Source organism: Carassius carassius, chromosome 1 (genome assembly GCF_963082965.1).
Source record: "Carassius carassius chromosome 1, fCarCar2.1, whole genome shotgun sequence".
NCBI lineage: Eukaryota > Metazoa > Chordata > Actinopteri > Cypriniformes > Cyprinidae > Carassius > Carassius carassius.
This window is the reverse complement of record NC_081755.1, coordinates 32,498,842-32,522,293: the sequence shown is the minus strand read 5'-3', so window position 1 is coordinate 32,522,293 and position 23,452 is coordinate 32,498,842. Positions and strand designations below refer to the sequence as shown.

The 23,452-nt window shown below is 37.8% G+C and overlaps 1 protein-coding gene and 1 long non-coding RNA gene across 2 annotated transcripts; one reads left to right on the top strand and one right to left on the bottom strand.

The window, feature by feature from the left end:
- Window positions 1–9,965: 9,965 nt before the first annotated feature.
- Window positions 9,966–12,384, bottom strand: LOC132118406 (prolactin). The gene is made up of 5 exons (XM_059528270.1): window positions 12,242–12,384; window positions 11,973–12,094; window positions 11,727–11,834; window positions 10,392–10,574; window positions 9,966–10,250 (listed from the first exon to the last, which is right to left on the bottom strand). The coding sequence occupies exons 1-5, from the start codon at window positions 12,270–12,272 to the stop codon at window positions 10,062–10,064; spliced, it is 633 nt and encodes a 210-aa protein (XP_059384253.1). The 5' UTR covers window positions 12,273–12,384; the 3' UTR covers window positions 9,966–10,061.
- A 3,749-nt stretch (window positions 12,385–16,133) lies between these two features.
- On the top strand, window positions 16,134–21,655 carry LOC132145637 (uncharacterized). Its single transcript, XR_009434497.1, has 3 exons — window positions 16,134–16,293; window positions 20,403–20,508; window positions 21,367–21,655. It is a non-coding gene; the product is annotated as an uncharacterized LOC132145637 (long non-coding RNA).
- Window positions 21,656–23,452: the final 1,797 nt, after the last annotated feature.

The window sequence follows — 23,452 nt, the reverse complement described above, 5'->3', positions numbered from 1 at the left end:
CTTGATTTACAGTAAATAGTGAGTGGGGTTAGATTTATTGCCTAAATACCTATTGTTGTCAAGCACGCTCAGTATAATGATCTTGCATTTGGTTGCAAAGTTCAACTCATAGCAATGTCAACATCCAGGTCTGAAGAGTTATCAAGATGATACTTTTTATAATGCGTGTATAAAAGGAAGAGGACTATTAAAGGGGTCATATGATGCGATTTCAATTTTTCCTTTCTCTTTGGAGTGTTACAAGCTCTTGGTGTATTAAGAAGATCTGTAAAGTTGCAAAGACTAAATTCTCAAATGAAAAGAGATATTCTTTATCAAAGTTAAGACTCTGCCACGCCCCCTAAAACGACTTATTCAAACACACCCCCACATGTCTACGTCACTATGTGGAAATATTTGCGTAATGTCGCCCCAAATGTTCACGCAAAGAAAGAAGGCGTGGTTTCAGTAACCGCAGTTAGTGTTGAAACAGCCATGTCAGCGAGATGCTGTGTGTATCTAGGTGAAAGCAAAAGCACTTTATTTGGCCTTCCGAAAGTAGAATAATTTGGGAATCTTTAAGATTACTTACAACACAACAGCAATGCATTTAATGGACGACGGTTTCATGAACCTCAGAGAGGAGGTAATTCTGACTCTGCTTTGACAATCTTAGCTATGTTTTGTTGTTAGTTTAATTATTTGCTATTGAATGTTCAAATGCTGAGTTTTGCGCATCAAGTGTGTGTGTGTGTGTGTGTGGGTGTGTTTTTGTGACATATCAGGACACAACTCTGTATAATGACATGGGTATGACACAGGTATTACAAGGAGAGGGTGACTTATGAGGACATAACTGTGACGATCGCGACCCAGTGAAACACAGGGAGAGAGAGATCCAAGTGCAGGTATGTTTTTATTAGGGTAATCCAAAACGTAATCCAAAACAAGCCAGGGTCAAAACCAGAAAACAGTCCAAACAAACAAACAAAGAAGGCACAGGAAGGGAACAGGAACCGGAACTCGGAAAGCGAGGAACTCGGGAGACGAGAAGACTGGGTACGACATAAAACGGAAGCTTCATCACTGTCTCTGTCACGCGGCTCTGTTCCCCTTTCAGGCTTGAACTGATTGTAAAACTAAGGACATAATTAACTGTTTACATTTATTTTGAAAGATGAAGCTCACGATTATGGAACGGGGCATTACATTTCCCACAAGTGCTTACCGTGATCGGCCAATCACAATGCACTGGGTCAGTTGGCCGATCAGAGCAGACTGCGCTTGTCGGAAGGACAAGGTGTTTGAGAGAGGTGGGGCAAAGAGGACCTACAATAACGTACAGTATTTGAAAAATAATGTGTTTTTTGAACATTAAAGCATGTCAACATATTCTGTTACTCCAAATACACCAAATAATGATCTTTAAAAAAAGCATCATATGACCCCTTTAATTTAAAAAATTCACCTCCTGCTTTTTTTTCATCGGGCAAGTCTATGTAGAGGTTTTTATACGGCTATGTATATAATCAAATTTAAAATTCCAAAGAGACACAAGAGCCTTTCGAAGTGTCCAGTAAAATCAGTTACTTACGTGCATTTAACTTTCAGAAAAGTCATGATGAGCTCAAAGAAACAATAAATGAATGAATGAATAGATAAACCCTATACTCACCCTATAATCCCTATAACCATTTTTTTCATGAATAAAATGTCTGGCTAACAGCAGGATACTACAATAACTTTAGTTTTGCAGCAGTTTAGGTTAGTAATGTACTCCCAGTATATAAGGATCAGTGTTCTTATCAGAACATTTGAAAGTGCATTGATTGTTTGAAACCATTCTTTGCTGTATACTTCAGAAAGCAGAACAAGAATATTTTGGGTGTTTTGTGGGAAACATGCTTATAGTTTACAACACAGATATATTTATTGATATATTGCACATATGCACCGTACGATAACTGATTAACTTAATCATAACAAATAATGTGCAAAGTTTCAGTAATCAGGTGTCACAGCAGTCAAAGGTCTGAATGTCAGGGTTTGGGGCTAATCACCTGCCTTTTGGGGTTGTGAGTGTGTGTTTGGATGGTTTGACAGCTCTCTGTGTCCACCTGATTTGAGTTTTCCCCGCCCTCCTTGTTTCTCCGTTGTTAACCTTAATTGTTTGCCACCTGTTCTCAATGCTCTTCTAATTTTTTCCCTTTATAATTCCCTGTGTTTCGCTGTTCATGGCCTGACTGTTGTAATTCTTACCAAAAGCTCGAGCTGGTCTGTGTACTCACCTTGTCTTGTTTTGTCTTCAGGCTCCAGTGTCTTTTGCTGTTTTGCTCTGTCACTTGTTCTCACGAATGTAGTACTCCAAGAAGATTCCAGCTCTCATGTCTCTGGTATTCGGCTGTCGAACGAGCTAAACTGTGGAACGATACTCATCTGCCTTGTCTTATCTGCTTTCAATAAAGCTCAGTGTAACCTGCAACTGAATCCAGCCCGTTTTTCCTGACACTGAAGTGTATATATTGTTATAATGTAAAAAAAGAAGAAAAGAAAATCAATATTGCTGGCTCTTTAATGATAATTAAAAGTTACTTAAATGCATTTACATCAAAGAATGAACATTTATGCTGATAATGTCCACAACATTATAATGTTTCCAAACATTTGGAAGGCACTGCATAAAACATTTAGACATACATTTGTTGTGCAAAGGAGCATTGAATATATATGTATTATTGTTTTTTTTTTTTTGCATTTTACCTGTATAGTATTTTGTCTTTAAAGTCCCCATGAAACATTTAATTATTAAATTATTTGTAGTATTTTATATTTTATATATTTTTTAGGTTTCCTAGTCTTTTTTAACAAATTAAGATTTTTCCAGTCATTCATGATTTGCATTATATGGATAATATATGGATATGGGCAGGCGCAGGCGGATGTCCCAGGTGGACAGCCAGACCTTCTGACCGGGTTGGTACATTGGGGCCTCAGATCGGTGAAGGTCAGTTGTCGTTCTGCGTCTGCGTAAGGCCAGCTGGAGTTGGTGGTGTGCTGCGTCCCAGACCCTCTCGCTCTCCCGGAAGGTTCACCTGAACAGGGGAATAGAGGAGGTTGGTAGCCGAGTACACACTGGAATGGAGTGAGTCCGGTGGTAGGTTGACGAAGGGAGTTTTGTGCGTACTTGGACCACCCAAGGAACTGGTTCCAGGAATTTTGGTGGCCGTGACAGAAGGTACGGAGGAAGCGTCCAATCTCCTGGACCTTCCTCTCCGTCTGACCATTTGACTGGCGATGGTATCTGGAGGACAGGCTGATGGCCACACCTAGGAGTGAGTGGAAAGCCTTCCATACCCTGGAGTTGAACTGGGGACCTCGGTCCGAGACGATATCCTCTGGGATGCCGAAGTACCTGAAGACATGGTTAAATAACAGCTCGGCCGTTTCCATGGCCGTGGGCAGACCCTTCAGGGGGAGAAGACGACAGGATTTAGAAAATCTATCCACTATGACAAGAATGCAGGTATTATTATCTGAAGGAGGAAGATCGGTAATGAAATCCACCCCTAGGTGTGACCACGGGCGATTGGGAATGGGCAGAGGATGGTGTTTGCCTGATGGAAGATGGCGAGGGCTTTTGGATATGGCGCAGCTTGTGCATCCGTTCACGTACCTCCTGACATCCGAGGTCATGTTGGGCCACCAGAAGCATTCCTTAAGCAACGAGAGGGTTTCATTGACCCCCGGGTGACCAGTGCCAAGAGATGTGCGAGCGGAGTGAATGAGTGGAGTGAGCCGTGTCCTGGGAATATACTGATGTCCCGGTGGGCAACCCGGCGGGGTGTTCGTAATAGGATCGGTAGGAGGAAGGGTCTAAGCAGACCAGGTAATAGGAGAGACGATGACCTTTTCTGGAAGAATGGTTTCTGGTTCTTCAAGATTCTCTTCGGGGGCGTGACACCGGGACAGGGCATCAGCCTTTACGTTTTTCACCCCTGGGCGATATGAGATGGTAAAGTGGAAGCGGGTGAAGAATAATGCCCAGCGGGCTTGTCTTGGATTTAATCTTTTGGCCACTCGAAGATACTCCAGGTTTTTATGATCTGTGAGGACCAGAAAGGGGTGTTTGGCTCCCTCCAACCAATGCCTCCATTCTTCTAAGGCCAACTTGATGGCCAACAACTCCCGGTTGCTGATATCATAGTTGACCTCTGCCGGTTGAGTTTCTGGGAGAAGAAGGCGCATGGGTGGAGGCGACTGGGATTCCCCTGCTGCTGAGAAAGGACCGCTCCCACTCCGGTGGTTGAAGCGTCGACTTCCACGACGAAGGGTCGGTCGGGGTCGGGATGAACCAGGAGTGGGGCGGTCAAAAAGGCCTCTTTGAGGGTGTGGAAGGCCTCTGTGGTGGCAGGAGTGCAGGAGAGAGATTTGGGTTTGTTACGGAGGAGACTGGTGAGAGGGCTGGTGATGGTACTGAACTTTTGGATAAACCGTCTATAGAAGTTGGCAAAGCCAAGGAACCGTTGTAACTCTTTGATGGTGGTAGGAGTGGGCCAATCTCTGACGGCATGTACCTTCCCCTCATCCATCCGGATGCCACTGCTGCTGATGTTGTATCCAAGGAACTGCACTGAGGGCTGATGGAAAGAGCACTTTTCGGCCTTGAGATAGAGTTGAAAGGCCCTCAGGCATTGCAGGACCTCCGCAATGTGGCGTTGATGTTCTGCCAGGCTCCGAGAGTATATGAGGATGTCATCTATGTAGACGAGGGCGAACTTGTGGAGGAACTCCCGGAGCACCTCGTGGATGAAGTCCTGGTAGATGGAGGGGGGCGTTAACAAGTCCATACGGCATCACGCAGTATTCATAGTGGCCAGTAGGGGTTATGAAGGCGGTCTTCCACTCGTCTCCCTCTCGTATCCGGATGAGGTTATAGGCGCTGTGGAGGTCCAACTTGGTGAAAACAGTGGCACCACGGAGATGTTCCAAGGCAGCTGGGACGAGGGGAAGTGGGTACCTGAACTTGACAGTGATATTGTTGAGAGCCCGATAATCAATGCATGGTCTTAAACCTCCGTCCTTTTTCTCCACAAAGAAGAAACTCGAAGAAGCAGGGGAGGTAGATGGACGAATATAACCCTGGGCCAGCGCCTCCTTGATGTATTCCTCCATGGCCTTCTCCTCCGGAATGGATAGGGGGTATATCCTTCCTTTAGGCACTGGTTCACCCGGCAGCAGATCGATGGCACAGTCCCACGGCCGGTGTGGAGGCAGCTTTGAAGCCCGTTTGGGGCAGAAGACATCACTGAAGGGGGCGTAGCAGGTAGGGATGGTGATGGATTGGTTTTCCACTGGGCTCTCTATTGAAGTGGAACAAACTGGTCTGCCAAAAACTTCTCGGAAATGGTCGATGAAGCTGGAATAAGACTGGATAACTGGGTTATTTTGAGTCCATATTGAATCTGCCCACAGTAGTGCTTTACCTTGCAGTTGAGAAATTACAAAGGCTACCTTGGATCTCTAGTGGGGTACAAGTGGGGTTGCATCTCCAGGACCAGCGAGCATTGTAGGAGGAAACCGCTGCACTAGAGTGCTGAATGGATCCGTGAGAGCTGGGTGAAGACGTCAGAGGAGGGAGGTGTACCACACACAAGCACACTGGGGATCTTGATCTTCGGAGAATCGCTGGAGAGAGGTAAGTAGAGGAAGAGTTAGTCCTTTGAGTTAGCATTCAGGTAAGGCCTTGTCGTGAACGAGACCGGACGCTGATTTAGTGCGTGTGTGTGGTATTTATGGTGCCGAGGTGATAAGGTAATGATGAGGGTCAGGTGGATGTGCTCAGTACTCAGGTGAGGGCGTGCGTTGTGAATGAGTGGAGGTGGAACCTGGCGTGTTTGTAACAGCGTGCTTTGCACTCATATTTAAATCAGTTTAATGAAAAATCTTGCATTTAGTAACAAAGTTAAATGAGTTAACAGGAATCTCTGAATCGTTATGTGCAATGCTTTAAAAACATAATGTTGGCAGTTTCCTGCCAATACAGCATGACAGAATCTGTAGTAATATTTTTTAAATACTTGTTAAATGAGTTTCAATGTATGCAATATTGTATTCACCCAAATAAATTAAATTTGTCATACATTTTTGTCCATGGGTGTTCTTACTTAATAAATACCTTTTGATTATTACTGTTGCCTCCAGTAATTATGTGTGTGATTTAACATTTTCAACCCATTTTAAGTAGGGGTGCACCGAAATTTCGGCCGCCGAAAATTTTCGGCCGAAATGGCATTATCGGTTTCGGGCCAAAATAAAAAAAAACAGCCGAAAACGTAAACCGAAAATGAATGTCACCCGCCCCTCCCATCCGTTCGCAAGCGCTTAGGTTTCACTCACGGTCGAGCTGTTATCACGCGTCTGCCTATCAAAGATTAAGCATGTCAAAGGGCTGTCACAATCAAAAAAAGCTTGTCACAAAAGCTGCACAATCGATCGGACCAACCAACACAAGTTTCGAAAACGAAAACAGGGAATCGATTTTAACGGCCTTCTCTCGGAGCGCGTCCAGCTCGTCACTATACGCTCGCAGCGAACGCGCGTCACACAGCAACTGCAGGTTCTGACACACACACACACACACACACACACACAGACACACACACACACACACACACACACACACACACACACAGAGAGAGAGCCTATTAGTGCATAATATCAATGTAGCCTTCAGTAATGTTTTTCATTGATGTTATGGCAGTCCACATTGCTGACTTGTGCGCGTCTCAAGCGCCCTCTTTACGTTCGCCCTAATGCCTGTTTAGTTGTCGGTGGATTTGCCTATATTTGGCGTTGAAAAACGGATCAACGCCAAATATAGGCAATTTACTAACGATTCAATGAACACTTTGCCTATGTCTCAAAAATCGAACAGGATTTTTTTTCACAAAAGTGACAGCCCTATATGAGAGGACACCAAAGTTGCAATATGTAGCATTTGTTCTGCAAAAATCTCCAAAATTGTGGATTTTTTTTTGCACAATTTTTAAAAAACTATTTTATTTGATGGAACATAAAACTTGAAGAATAATTATTATTTATATTTATTGTTAAAATATTTTAATTTTTGTTATGTAACTGTTAATAAAAGTTTGATTATTATATTGTGATTTTTCAATTCAGATCCATTAAATCCAAGCAATATATATATACGTTTTTAAAAGAAGCCATTTTCGGCTTCAGTTTCGGTTTTCGGCCAAGTGCATCCTAAATTTTCGGTTTCGGTTTCGGTGCAGAATTTTCATTTCGGTGCATCACTAATTTTAAGCCAGCAATATAGTACATTTTAAGCAATATTGGAGTTAAAGAAAACAACCAACATGTTATGTAAAAACTAACCCAGCATGTCTTCTGTACAATAACTGCAGTGGGTTAGTTGCCAAGTAACACAGAAATGGGTTTTAAACCCAGCATTTTTTAGAGTGCAATCATTGATTGTTTCATCATTCTTGTACTTTATCCTGCTCTATGATCATAAATGTTGAGTGGGTTCAAACTTTGAACATTGTGTGAGTGTATCATCTGAGATAAATGGCTTATGGTAGCAAAAAATACTTTTATTACAGATTATCTGTTTGAAATTGCATACCAAATTTCAAGAAATGTACCAAATGATTAATTGATTAAACATTAAGATCAATTTGATTAAATGATAGACATATGGTTTGACAATATAGTATGACGACGGGAATAAATGTTTAGTTATATGAAACACTTATGTATAGTGAAAACTAAGGATGCATTTTAATTTAGTTTATTGCACTGTATGTGTGAGTATTTTTTTAAAATCTGTAAATTATGTCCATAGTACTGCCTTATCTGTATATTTATTGTACATTTGTAACATTGTAGACACTGTATATCCTGTACGTACTGCTTATTGCACTTCTGGTTAGATGCTAACTGCATTTCATTGTCTTGTACCTTACAAGTGCAATGACAATAAAGTTGAGTGAAATCTAATCTAAAACGATAATAAACTGAAATATTTGATAATGTGCATTTTTGAATCTTCTGTTTAGGGATTATTTGGAAAAAATATAAGGCAATAAAAATGTGAGAATTCAGAATATTTGGACAATGCAATTCATTCCTATATATATATATATATATATATATATATTCAGTATTTGGACAATGCAATTCATTTATATATATATATATATATATATATATATATATATATTCAGTATTTGGACAATGCAATTCATTCCTATATATATATATATATATATATATTCAGTATTTGGACAATGCAATTCATTTCTATATATATATATATATATATATATATATATATATATATATATATATTCAGTATTTGGACAATGCAATTCATTCCTATATATATATATATATATATATATATATATATATATATATATATATATATATATAGGCAATTCATTCATATATATAATATATATATATTATAAAAACAATGTAATACACAAGATAATAGTTTATTAGTTAATAGTTTAAATGCAGGGCAACCCAGAAGAGTGTTTCCTGATGCACTTTTCCCTTCTCCTTGCTTTCCCAACAGAATAATTATCAGCTCCTCCATGTCCAGCCTTTCACTGACAAAGAAAAATAATTAACATATTTGCAAGTCCGAATTAATATGTAGCCTGCTGCTGAACAAGTATTCAAAGTTAAAAAGTAATTTATCTTTACAATGTTCTTCATAGCTTTTTCTATAAAAGATATTACAGTACCTTTTAGTCTCTGTGCTCTGCTTTTTCTGCTATAATGAAAGTGCTTGATGACTGAGCAGCACATTTATACTCTGACTGGATGCTCCACCTCCGTCTGAAGATGTCACAAACTCTCCACAGGTTTCTCAAGAGCCCCATACACTGGAACTCAATAGATTCAGCAGGTCTTTGTTTTGTGTTTCATATTTCATTGGTTTTTATGACATCGGGGAAATATGGTGTGTTGTGTCACATCAACGTTTCTTGTTTCTCATTATGAAACAACAAATTGATCTCAGTGCTATACAATGCAACCACAACTGCTACAATAAATGTAATGAAAAATAGGAAAACAACAACAACAAAACATTTAATCATCAAGGTCCAAGCACCAATATGTGCATGATTATGTGATTCAATTGCCCTTTATCTCTTTCAGTATAAAGTGCTTTACTGCAAATTCTTGAATCTCAATTTATAAGAAATGTGATAAACCAGTTTGCAGAAATACATGCTATTCTTGCAAGTTGTAGCACCCCTTATGAGCAGAATCTGACAGGACCTGTTCAGATGTGCATCCTCAGAATGTCCTCTGGTCTATTTGTATCTACGTGTATTTCGTCAAGTTTGGATTTTGCATTCAGAAGATATAAGTCTATTAGTTAAAAAAGGATAATTTTATTTGGCTTATATATGAGCAATGTTTAGATGTGCCAAATTTCTGAGTCAGATTTTATTCCCTAAAGTTGCAGATTTATGAACTGCAATGTAAATGGCCTTATTATAGTGCTACCCAGTATAGGAAGCACCCAAGTTTAGAGCAATATGGTTTAATCACTTTCTGTGCTAACAGTGATTGGCAAGTCTTATCCACATTTGTAAATAAAGTATTCAGTGTCAGAGTCAATGAATCTGCTTGAAAGAAATGTATTGATATTGCTGCAGGGCTTTAAATATTGCATTACAGAAACGTATGTTAAAGGTGGTTAAAGATACAACATAATTTCCTTAATAAATAAAATTAGTTTACCTAACATACAAATGTTGTCAAGCTGGTCAAACATTCAAATACATTTTGGGCATGTGTTCTTCATACAAATGTTTAATTTATTCCATTCAAATGCCTTTTGTTTAATTATTATTTTTAAAATATTCAATTTATTTAAACATATAAGAAAGTGAGTCAAAAATCTACACCTTAGAAACAAAAAATGAAGGGCATGAATTGTTAGGATATTAAAAAGAAGTGATTTTTCTGATCACTCACTGCTTTGCCATTTTAACGTCACATGCACACTGAGAGAAGCAGAGCACAGCATTTCCTCTCTAACACATCTCAGGTCTCTTCTTGGCTGCCCGGCAGCGGAGAACTTTGAGGAAACTGTCAATTTTGTGAGAGTCCCTGCGGAAACAGGACAGCAGGAAATGGAAATTGACAAGTCGGGAGGTTTTATCCTGGCCGAGGCTGTTGATGTAAAAAGGGAGAGAGGACAGGTTGTCTGAAGTTGAGTCCATCTGTCGAGAAGAAAACACAGACGTAAAAAGAATTCCTTCAAGGGTTTTATCCAAACACCATTCAGTTTTACTTCATACTGCCCTCCTACAGTCATCATTCACAATATACACACTGTGAGCTGTTCTCTCAAGTACAATCACCTTGTTAAAGACGTGCTCCAGACCTGCTCCCAGGCTGTTGATGTTGTCCTGCAGCTCTTTGGTCTTGCTGTCAATGGTGTTGCTTTCTGGATGTGCCAGGCTGGACGCCTCAGAGGACAGAAGGGCAAGGGGATCGGACCACGCCAGCAGCAGAGAACGAGCCAGAGACAGCAGCTCATCCTCCTTCACACACAATAAGATAAAACTTCATACACCGCGTGTCTGTTTTGCCTTTAACTACGATTGTGACCACAAGTGGGAGATAACAGACACTGCACATTAAAAGTTTAGTTCACCTAAAAACAAAAAAAGTAAATTAATCTGGTTTCAAGTCCATAAGATTGTCGAACCAATGAAGTTTCACGAAAGCATGTTTGTAATTCTTCAAGAACCAGTGAGTATTGAGATGGTAGTATTGAGTAGTATTGGCTAGTATTGAGTTCAGATGTATCATATTAATGCGCTCTATGTATGTGTTTTGATCAATGCTCATATGTGAATAAAAACCTAAATTAAATCTATTCATCATGGAAAGTGACGATGTCTTTCCAGAGGACTTAATCAGATTAAACAGCTGGATTTGTATAGATTTCTTTTTTCAATGTCTTTATAAATGTTCTGAAGTGTCAAAGTTTTGGTAGTACGGACGTTCAATAGAGGAACAGAAATCTCTCATGTTTCATTAAAAATCTTCTTTTTTGTTTTGAAGATCGATGAAAGTCTTGATCAAGGGTGTGTAAATGACAGGAATTTTTATTTTTGGGTGAAATATTCTGAAAACACATTGGATTGAGACACTCTAAATGAAAAAAAAAAATTCTATTAGGACTTCAAACATTTACAAGCTTTGTAAATTATTTATAGTATGTATAGATACAATATAGTACACATTTTTTAAATGATGTATTTTTGTATATATTGTTGTATATAAAGTATTACAGTTACAACAATTTAATAATATATTTTATACAATAAAAATGCATCTTTATTTTTGTTTTTAAATTATATATATATATATCTATATCTATCTATCTATATATATAACATTTGTATTTATAAGAACACTCTCAGAAATGAAAGTGTGAAAGCTGTTACTGTGGTGATCCCTTTTCAAAAGGTTAACCTTTGAACCTAAAGCATCCATATTGTTACCTTAAAGGTACATATTAGTACCTAAAGTGTACATACTACAGAGATACAAAGGATAAAAAAGTGTACCTTTTGAAAAGGTATCAACCTGAGTGACAGCTGTCACACCTTTTTTTCTGAGAGTGCAGGAGAAAGTTTTTTACATTTGATAGAGATGAGGATGGATGCAGTAAAGCATGCTCTTACCGGGACTTTCAGGGCTTGGTCTTTGTCATTGGGAATCTGAAGGGAGGATGTGTGGCACATCGACGGACGGGGCATCATTACCCTTCCAACCGGAGGAAAGTGAGAATCCTGAGGAGGAAAGCAATGTTAATATTAAACAAGCAACACCAAGTCAATGAAATAAATACCTGTTTGGATAGAACTGAAGTCATATATTGCGAATAAGCCAGTGAGTGGGCATACGACACCAGGGTGTTTGGTACTGACCAGGTCATTAGTGAGAGAGGTGCTGAGAGAGTGAAGTTTGTCTGAGAGTTGAGAGGCTCGCTCCAGTAAATCATTCAGACCGACACCGTTGATGGAGACAAACGCACACATCAGAACAGCCACTGAAATGCAAAAAGAAAAAGAAACCCTTCAAAAATAACATTAGGGTCATCTGAAGTCCAGTAAGCATGAACAGAAAATGGTAAAGGGGATGTAGAGAAGGAGGGAGGAGAGGTAAAGTGTAAAATGTTGCAGGGAACTTTGCTTACCTGCAAAGTACAGTCTAGATCCTTGAGTCATTTTTAACTGGTTTTAACAGATCTTGGTTGAATCTTTGCAGTCTGATTTCCTCTCTTGAGCTCTCTGTCATTTTCTTCCCATTATATAGGCCTGCTCTTCTTGGTCCTCTCATTTGCATATGTAATGTCTTGCACTCTAGGTGTATTAGTTAAATCCTGAAACTGATGAAAAACATTGATGTGGGGGTTTGGCTGATCAATGTTTATAAGCTGTCTGAGTAGATACAGAACACGAGGGCAAAAATCAGATGATCAGAGGTCAGATGATGTACCAGTTAAATATATGTAAAACATTATTTCTTCTGTTTAACTTTTAAATGTAGTGATGGTTATTTGTGATTATTTGTTTTTTCTTCTAAAATGTTTTTATTTAAAAAAAATTGTGATGTCTGAATGGAAAAATGAACTGATTCTAATAGAGTGCACAACCAGCAGTGTCAAAAAGATCGTTTACACTCACCCACCCACCCTCATACACACACACACACACACACACACACACACACAAATTGTTGGATTTAAGCTAATAAAATGGCCTTTTGGTGTTCAGTACTAGTGCCAGTTCAAAGAGGAAATGGGCCAGTTGTGAAGGGTGCAAGTTGATTTTCCCAGCTTTTTTTTCTTTTTATGGAGGTTGTGTACCCATTCTATACGCTCTTACAGCCACATGCCATTTAAAAAAGTCTTCACTTGTGACCCTCTTCCTCCAGCAACGAGGAAACACTCATTTGTCATCACCTGCTGTGAACTGAGAGCATTTGAACCCTTTTGTTTCTTTTCTGTTCTTTCCTTGTTTATTTATTTCTGAATGTGTTGGCTGAGTCCAATTCTTATGAAAGTTTCCTGTTCCTTTTATGTTTTCAGACTCAATAGTTAGTTACAGTGTGTGACCTTATAAGACTTTGAAATAACAGGCCTTTTGTAACATTTTGTTTAATGGGTTTATCATTAATTTATTTCGTTATGAAATATGACGTTTTCTCTTTTTTTATTTTTTTTTGTAGTAAAAGTGTTGTAACCATGTTTTTTGGCGTACTGATTACCATCTCACTACAAAAACATTGTTAAATTATGGTTATACAGCAAAACCAATTTTTTGGTTGCCATGGATTAGTATTTCTGGCCATAGTTACTTTTTGTAAGGATTCATTCTGTTACCTCGAAATTGGCTTTAGTCTTTCCAAAACTTCTCATATATTTTATATATTTTGGGAACTTAAACATTTTACATTTAGCCTATTTCGACGAATCTATACTTTTTATAATTTCATTTGACCAACTCCTAATAACTCTGTCATAAGGGCGACTTATCCAATAAACAACCTTATAGTCTAATTACAGAGAGAATAACATTGTATGCATGTGCATTGGGTCGTTTCTCCTCCCTCAAGACTCATGGAGAAGGAGGCGTGGATCTAGTAGCGTTCCAGTTCAAAAATATTCATTTTGTTTTCCAGGTAAATCTCGCCAGATCTTTCCGGACTGCAGACCCAGGTAAAGTAATTGCTTGACATTTCATGCTAATGTAATTATCTGCACTTTAGCTCGTTGGCAGCAGTGCAGATGCATATGGATTTTGGGTTGATTGTTTAGAAAACAGGACGTTCTTGTCTGAAGGTCTCCGTTAAATACCTCCGTCATTTCCAGATGCGCGCGCTGCTTTCAGTCATTTGTTCCTACAGCTTTAATCGCGTAACATCTTGAGTTAGACAGTCGGGTATTTTTTTTTAATCATTATAATTCAAGGAACAATACCAAACAACACGTTGCAATGCTTAACTTTTTAAGTAACCGTTGTGGAGGTGTGTTGATGCAGAGATCCGCAAAAGTTTCAGATCTTGAGAAAGTAACAGCTGCTTTTGTTGCAGTTATACGTATCCACATGCTCTCGGACACAATCGAATAGGCTAGGCTAATACAAAGATAGGTACATTTACGAATTTTAATTTAATGATAAAGCCATTTTAGCCTTGATAATAATAATTTTGTTTACTTAGAGAACATAAACAATAAAAGAGGAAAAAGTGTAATAAAAATACAAAACACTAAAAATAAACTGCAGCAATAAAAAGGTTACAAAAATGATTATAAATATTTCAATTAAAACTGTAAAACTTGCACTTAGGCTACTTTAGTCCCGCGGAATTTCAGTGTATTATTATGTATCCAACTGTAATTTGGACTTTTTTTTAAATTTAAATTAACCAACAGTGAAGTGATTAGACATATTGCTTTTTAAAGTTAAATTTCTGATTTATAGTCTATAGTCTAATAGACTACTTTTAACTTTGTGAAAGGGTAAAACTGTTTGAACAGATGAGGGGTGGGTGAGCAATGCAATAATCTTATCTGCCGTAGAATAACAGTATGTTGTATCTTGTTTTTTATTCAGTTTTCTCTCGAAAACCTAAATGTAAACAGGTTACTGTATTAAAACCTATATCAAGTGACCACTATTTTTGATTCAAATGTAGCCCTCTTTCTGCCATCAAAACTATTAAAAGCCAAATGGATTTGCTTGATTTAGCTTAGTCCGGCTGGTCTGAACACCATATAGCTGAGAGATGGAATATTACTTCATATTGAAACTTTATTCATATAGAAATAGCTTATTGTATTTTAATTAGTGCTGTCAAACGATTAATCGCAATTAAAAATCCAAAATGTGAATAAAAAACGTTTTTGTTTACACAATATAGCCTATGTGTGTGTAGTGTATAATACATTTTTTATATATAAAGATACATATTTTATTTTGAAAAATATGCTTAATTACATCATATTTATATTCATATAATTTATATCACATATAAATATATTTAATATAAAATATAAAATTTTTCTTATACATGCATGTGTGTGTATTTATATACTTAATAAATATACACAGTATACACACACACACACACACACACACACACACATATACTGTGTAAACAAAAACTTATTTTGGACGCAATTAACCGCGATTAATCTTTTGACGGCACTAATTTTAATGATCTATATGACATCCATTTAGAGGGATGGGATAGTGAATGTAGAGCACAATTCACAATAAAAAATTAAGTTTAAAGGTAAAGTTATAAAGGCAGAGGAAAGTTGTCAAATGTGTTCATTTTTATGTTTTCATAACCATTTTACATTTATTCATATATCTCGATTTTACACTCACATTTAGTCATTTTGCAGATGCTTTTATCCAAGTGGCTTACATTTAGGGATTACATAAAGCGATTCAAACAGACACAGGAAGTGCTTGTAATACCAAGTTTCAGGTATTGTTCAGATAAGTACAAACTAGAAAGGAAAGGAATAAAGGAATAAGGGAAGGATTTTTTTTAATCTCGTATTTATTCCAGTGTACTAGTGGCTATATTCATTTAAATCTTTAAGAAAAAATTAAATAAGAAAGGAAATTGTATGCAATTTAAATGAGACTGCTTTTAGATGAAAATAAATATGATTAACAAAGAAAGAAAAAGTGTAAATTGGTGCACGTCATGAAAACATGTTGCCATTAGTGGGCGCCCATGCACAGTCCGTGATATCACACAAGAAGTAGTGCAGCTTTTCTGTGTCTGAATGCAAGTTAAGTTTCTCTGCATACTTTCCATTGGCTCAGCACACTTCATTACACATTGTTGCTTTAGGTGCAGAAAAAAAAGCACAATTATTTGCTTTTTGCATATGAAGTACCATTCTTTCAAAATGTTTTTATTAAAGTTTTTTTTTATTTGTTTTGCTGAATAAGGTTGAACCCGATCACTGTTTGATCTCTTGCTCATGTACATATGTGCCCTCTCACGTTCCCCCCTCCTTCCTCCTCCGTGTACTATGTACACTACCCCTCCCTCTGGCCAACTCTAACTCTCCATTCTCTCTTTTTCTCTTGCACATGCAACCACAGGAGTGCACGGATCACACCAACACCACAGAACCATGTCTGACTCAGAGACTGCAGCTCCTGCCGAGACCCCTGTCCCAGTACCCTGTGTGGCCATCAAGGCAGATCTAGACAAATGGTAAGTGACTGGATGGTGTATGGTCCATAATACCGGTCCGTTGCAACTCTATATAGACCGAATTAAAATTTATTAAATTCTCATACTCCAAAATGTGGATTTATTTCCACACAGATTTATTATTATTCTTAATTAGTTAATATTGGTCATATTCAATAGAATTATGATACACAGTGTAAATACTGCATCGTGATGGCGATCCAAAATGGAGGGAAGAAAGGACCTTGTGCCGAATATGAGGTGGAAGATTCGTGCAAAGGGATCCGGTGTTTTTAATAAGATGTAACTTAATTAAGCTTAGTGAGTTTTGTAAATGGTTTGATTGGTGTCCGTTTGATGCGAGTTGGCAGCAGCAGTGGGGCCGCTCATTAAGAGCATTCTGGGGTTTTTCTTCAACTTCAGTTCTTCCTCACGGCTGATTGGCTGTTGGGAATGTGTCTACGTCATGATTTTCCTCCTGCTTGTCCTGCCATCCCTGATTTCCCCTCTCGGTTTTCGCCATTTCTGTCCCTGCAGCTTCCCTGGCCTCGCTTTTCACTTTGAGTTTTGACCACTTAAATGAGAGCAAATCACTGATATTTACAGGTGAACCTTTTCTCCGGTTTTCCCTGCCCTCCCACTAATGGGTTTTGCTGGTTTTATATCCTGCAAATGAAGGAGATTGTGAACAGTAAAGAACATTCATGCAGTATGCATACGATGTCCTTCCTCCTATGTAGGGTTTCATTGTGTTCCCTCTCTCTTGACCACTGACACCAGCCATTGCTCAAGCTGTATTTTGACCCTAGTCCCCACAACAGCCTAAAAAATGTAGACTGGCTGCTTTTGGTGTTTGTAGTGTCGACAGGCCTGGGCAGCATGAGAAAGGAGATAAGGTTGCACATACGCTGACCTTTGGTGTGCAAGGACTAGATAGGGAAAGGGTGTGTGGGGGTGAGAATTTGGTTGAATAATGTGTCACTGTTTCATCTGAAGCAATGGCCATCACAGTCACCTTCATTTACAGCAGTGCTTCTCAACTCCAGTCTTTGAGACCCACCTTGCAAGATATTTCAGATGTCCCCTTGTTCAACACACCAAAAAGCTGATAAGATGAATCAGGTGTTTTAATTAGAGAGACATCTAAAACATTCTGGTATGTGGGACACTGCTTTAGCGGATATAAAACCAACAAAATCCACTGTAATCCAAAATGGATTTAAGGGGGGCAGTGAAAAATGGAGAAAAGGTGCATCTTTATTAATAGTTTCCTCTCATATGAGCAGTCACCGCTCAAAATGACAAATCGAGGCTGGGACGCTGCAGGGACAGACACAGTGAAGACTGATGGGAGAATGGCAGAACTGTTACCAGTTAAACGATGTAAGCAAGTCAGTTTCTCATTGACCTTTATGTGACCATTTTGACCAGCAACTTGCATGTGTTGCTGACTAGCTGAATGTTTAACTTTACAGAAGGCGACCTTAAGTAACGTACACCACATTGGTAATTATAGTGCCCTCGTACATGGTAATGCATAGATGTGTGTGTGTGTGTGTGTGTGTGTCATTCATTAAACAGTGTGTTCTATTGACTGGATCACTTTATACCTGGTCTAAGCATGTCACAGTGGCCATTTTGTCTGTTTTTTTTTGTCATGCTAGTCCACAAAGGGGATTCATTCATCAGTCCTGGGCTTTAAACCCAGAATAAGATTAACCCCACAATCTAGCAGTTATTCACTAGGAGAATGCATATGCCTGCTTATTGTGGGACAGTGTACAATTTCTGCCCTTATGACCTTGAGATGTTCTCCATTTTGTATGGTTTCAAAGTCTGTGACTGAACATCAGCCTCAGAGTTAACGTACCGCCATTGGGTCCTATAAGGTGTCCTTTTTAAGAATGTAAATGTAAATCACAAATTAATCTTTTACACTTTAAGCTGATTTTTCCCTCTCATTTGTGTTAGCATGCCTGCTCTTGTAGCGGATGGAATGCATTGTTCTAGTTTTGTAGAAGCCCTCAGGGTAAGCAGTGTTACTCAATCTATCAATAAACAGAAGCATCTGCTTTATCAGCATAAGATTGCTTTTTTACAGGAGCTCCATGTGGAAATAAATCAATTCCATATGGATCCAGTATTTATTAGATTCCAGTTGAATTATTCTTTGGGTCAAGTAAAATTATTTCCTATTTGCTGAGTTTAAGATCAGAGCACTCCTGAGCTGTGCCCTTTTTCCTTTTGCATTATATATGTGGAGGACTGGCCATAATGTGAATTATTCAGTCTTCATTTTGGGATACTTTTTGGTATCAGTCTAATTTCACACCTCCAAGACTGACAGATTTCAATATTTGATTGGTAATAAATATGGTTTGGTTCATTTAATGCACATTTTAAGATCAATTTATCTATAGTTCACGCCAAAAAATGAAAATTCAGTCATTGTTTACTCATGTCATTACAAACCATTTCTTCTGCAGAACACATATGTGACCCTGGAAATCTTAGGTATTTCTTTTATGCCAAAAATCATTAGGACATTAAGTACAGATCATGCTCCATGAAGATATTTTGTACATTTCCTACTGTTAATATATAAAAACTTATTTTTTCGATTAGTAATATGTATTGCTAAGAACTTCATTTGGACAACTTTAAAGGCGATTTTCTCAATATTTAGATTTTTTTTTTCTCCCAGGATTCCAGATTTTCAAATAGTTATATCAAATATTGTCATATGATAACAAACCATAAATAAATGGAAACTTATTTATTCAGCTTTCAGATGATGCATAAATCTCTATTTCGACAAATTGACCCTTATGACTGGTTTTGTGGTCCATGGTCACAAATGATAATGTAGGGAAGAATGTTGGTAACCAAACATTGGACAAAAAAATATTTTATATTCCACAAAAGAAATAAATTCATACAATTTAGTGGACAAGGTGAGAGTGAGTAAATAATGAACTATCCATAACACTAGCTTTTAAAATGACTGTGCTTTTGCCACCAATTTTACACCACAGATATAGTGTTTCAACATTTGTCTCCCAAATCAAAAGGTCTTTAAACACACCCATGCTCTGGTTCATATGACAGTTTTCCAGAAATTCATCACCTTTTGAAAACAAACTAGCTTTTAAATGGACCATATTCTTTGAGCCCAAAAGAGGGTGGTTTTCCAGTTGACTAGAAATGGTTTTGTGATCTCTAATTACTGGTTGTTGAGGATAAACACATAATCTGACCCTGATTGTTTTTTGTCAGTTAGTCTTGTGCTTCACAATGGTCCGTTCTCCCTTTGCACGTCTTCTCTCTGAATCTAGTATTAGTATTAAAATGCCTGCCTATGAAGAGGAAATGCCCTTGGCTAGTGAAATCCCCTCATACATCCTCACACCAACATCACGTTGCTCATCTGAACCAGTCTGCATATGGCGCTTTATATTTAAATCGACCAGCTGTGTGTTACATCACCGCTCTCTGAGAAAAGACAGAAAGCGAGGAAGAGCATGCTCATGTCAGCAGGCGAGATGCAGCAGATGATCTGTGGGGGAGGGAGAGACTAAAATCATTTTCTCTCCGGGGGAGGGGCTATTTTCCTCATAAGTCACGACATCTCCCTCTTTTAGCAGGAGGCATCTCTCTTTTCCATTACCTGCTTGCTTTGTCACGTTATTCTAGGGCTTTATCTTTCACTGGTTCAGCTGGATTATCCGCCTCCCTCGCTTTGCATCTCTTTCCCCCCTTTGCGCTGTCATTCCTAGCCTTGTTTTCGCTCCATCACTCTAATGCAGTGTGTCAGTGTCTGCCGTTGTTTGGTGTGGAGAGGCTCAGATAATCTCACTCGTACAAATGCATACATACTGTCTCATTCAGTCGCAGCAGAATCCAGCCTCTCATGAGTGCACATTTTATACGACTTTGCAGAAACAAAAGACACAACCAAAGTTTTGTAATTTCTTTATAGTGTGTAATACAGAACCTTTGATGCTTGATCATGAAGTCTTGCATGCTTCAGAGGGACAAATCTGAATTTTTGTGTTGTATATGTGATATGTTGATGTGAATCAGCCTGTGTGTGTGTTGACGTAAATGAGCGTGTTTCCTGTGTGCTACAGTGTAAAGGAGAATGGCGAGGAAGCGTGTAAGGAGCTAATGGAGGCGTTTGCTGCCTGTGTGAAGAGCAATGCTGAGGCGTCATGATGAGCTCAACATGCAGGAAAAGTAAAGCGCATTCACTTGCTTCATTTCCCTTTACTTGATCAGATGAGTATTTTATTTATGTCAGATCAGCAGATACATTATGTACTATGTTTTCTTTTCTAAATATGTGAATATGGCTGACTGATCATTATTTCAATTTAGTTGGGAATGGTCTAATAATTAAGGATGCACAGATCTATATATATATATATATATATATATATATATATATATATATATATATATATATATATATATATATATAACAATAACAACAACAAAAACATTGTTTCCATGTTATGGGTTATAACCGATAATTGGCTGATATTTATAATAATTTTGAGATTAGCTGAAGAATAAACTGATTTCATGAAATAATTAGTTTTGTTAAAGATAAGTTAGAGTACTGTATCTTGGCAAATTTAAATTAAATGTAATGGGGGAAATAAAGTATTCAAGAATAAATGTCCAACATAGACTATAATGTTAAATTATTTTTAAAAAATTACAATTTTGTTTAAATTTCACTTTTAAAGAATTAGTCAAGTTTACTTTACTTCACTGCCTTAAAATGTTTGTTAACTTGACAATTATTTTAGATTATTTTAGATCAAATTAATTGTAGTGTAGTCAACCTCAACCTTTTTAAAAAGTCAGTGTTACTTCATTACTAACTAATTCACTCCAAAAATGTTTATGTTGTTGTATCAAGTGAAACTATGTCAACTGGAATTTGTTTTTTAATATTCTTAATTTTATGATTTTATTGGCTATTAATTTAATCTTTAGCACATTTGTTCTGCTCTGTTTTATGATTGTCTTCATAATTTTTCATCTTCATTTGAAATGTATGATTCTCTGTATTCTGTTTGTTTTTAGTGTTTTACTGCACTGAGTCCTCCACCTTCCCAGCATTCCCTGCAGCTCATGGCACTGGACTAAATGATGGGGTTTGGCAGCAGAGACCATATTTGTGTTTCTTCCCTTCTCTACCCCCCTGTGAAGCTTAAACAGATTCCTCCAAGCACCAACCTCCCCTCTCCTCCCATTCGTGGCTGATTGTATTGATCTGACCTGTAGAAAGTTTGAGAGTTGATGTTAATGATGTGTCTCAGATGCTTTCAAAATGGAATAAAGATTTAAAAAATGGTTCGATATTTCTAAATGACTTTGTTTGACAATGTTTGTTTTCGTTTTTAGGTAAATTCCTAAAAACAGCTTTCATTAACTTGCTTAGCAAATCCTGTCTTGCTAAAAGTGACTTCTAATGAGTCCCTGTGGTTTTATTTATATAGAAGTCCAAAACTTTAAGGTGGATGCACTGAACTGGACTGAAGGCAAGGATTATATAGGCTTCTGTAATGGGTTTAGGGGAACTACAGTAGGAGATTAAGCTTTCCAGTGTCACTAATACTCTAAACTCCTCACTTTGACTCTTTAAGAGGCACACAAATAAATCCCCAAATGCACTTATGTCATCAGTCAATCAATCAGATCTTATGCTCATTCATGAGCTGATCTATTAGCAAAGCAAGAAGTGTGAAGACTTGTTCTATAACCAAGAATAAAAATCCCCAGGGTTTGGACTACGCTCAAACATGCTGGTTTGGTGTAAATTAAACAGTACAAAACAAGAAATTCAAGCTAATTATCCAAGCAAAAGTCTTGTCACACCAATTTTACCGCTTGCACAAGCAGAGACAATTTTGGGTGATGTCTCCATGAATCACTGCTCAAATGTGATCAGATCATGCAACAATCTCAACCAATATCAGAGCAGTAGGCTGGGAAATATTGGACAAGGACTGAGGTTTGTGAACCACTGGGGGTTCATAAGGAAACTGGGGAGTTCACGAGTTGATGAAAAGCTAGTCATTAATTAAATCATAAAAATATAAAATTATGACATTTCAGAATAAAATAAAGAATATTTTAGAATAGCTACTTCGAATCATATTTTTTGTTTGATGTGAAAAATAAATAAAACGAATTACCGGTTTTTTTTTTTTTTTTACAACCTAAATGCGTGATTTGTTAACTACGTTATACTACATTACCACATTTCCAGCCAACATCCTTCTGCCTCCTCCATGCTGAAGAGAGATTTCGGTTGTCATAAGACTTCAAGAAAATAAAGGGAGGACGATGTGCTCCTGCTTGAAGCCCTGCCAGACAGGTGGGAGTAGGGGATAACTTTAGAAAACTTTTCAAAAGGCACCTATAAAGGTCACTGAATGTGTTTAACCTTGAAAACATCAGGTGAGGGACGATATGAAAATGTTGAGAGTTGTATATCCAGGTGAATCTGCAGGAATCACATCTGTCTGCTGATCTCTGTCAAAAAACACAATTATAAACCCTGAATTGTGTCAGCAGACGTGTAAGCTAATGTTTTTGGTGAGGTAAAGAAATAATACCCCAACATAAATGCGCATTTTACTGTTGGAAGATTTTTCAATAACTTCTTGCCTGCAGAACACGCCCTATGTGTTTGTCTCTGCCACCTTGTGTTCAAACATTACACTGCAGGGATGGTGCTTTAATTTTAGCAGTAGAAAGTAGTCAAAAAGTGCATTTCTACATTTTCTTTTCTTTTCTGCTCTAGCTTGCTCCCTAATCTAACTTTCTAATAAACCTGACAGTGAAAATTGTTGGATCTCTGACGAATTCTGTTCCTTTAAGTCACTTTGGTTACAGTTTTTTTTCAATCTTTACTTGTCTGAAACCTGACAAGTACACTAATTCTCGGCCTTTGACTCATTTTTCAATTTCATAAAACACGATTTGCAAAACACAATCCTCTATGTAATAATTTTTTTTCACCTGCTTACATTTTCAAAACTTACATCTTTTTTTCAAAAATGTACACACAAATGCAAGATTTGCACAAACAAAAAGCAAAATTCCTCACATCTCTTACAAAATGAAGCACTGCATTAAAAATATGACAAACATGTCTCAAAAG

Bases quoted from the DNA above. Each gene is read 5' to 3' on its own strand.
- LOC132118406 (XM_059528270.1), bottom strand. From the start codon at position 12,272: ATGACTCAAGGATCTAGACTGTACTTTGCAG. The intron at 12,095-12,241 runs GTAAGCAAAGTT...TTTGCATTTCAG, and splicing joins ATCTAGACTGTACTTTGCAG to TGGCTGTTCTGATGTGTGCG. The intron at 10,575-11,726 runs GTAAGAGCATGC...TTGTGTGTGAAG, and splicing joins ACCAAGCCCTGAAAGTCCCG to GAGGATGAGCTGCTGTCTCT.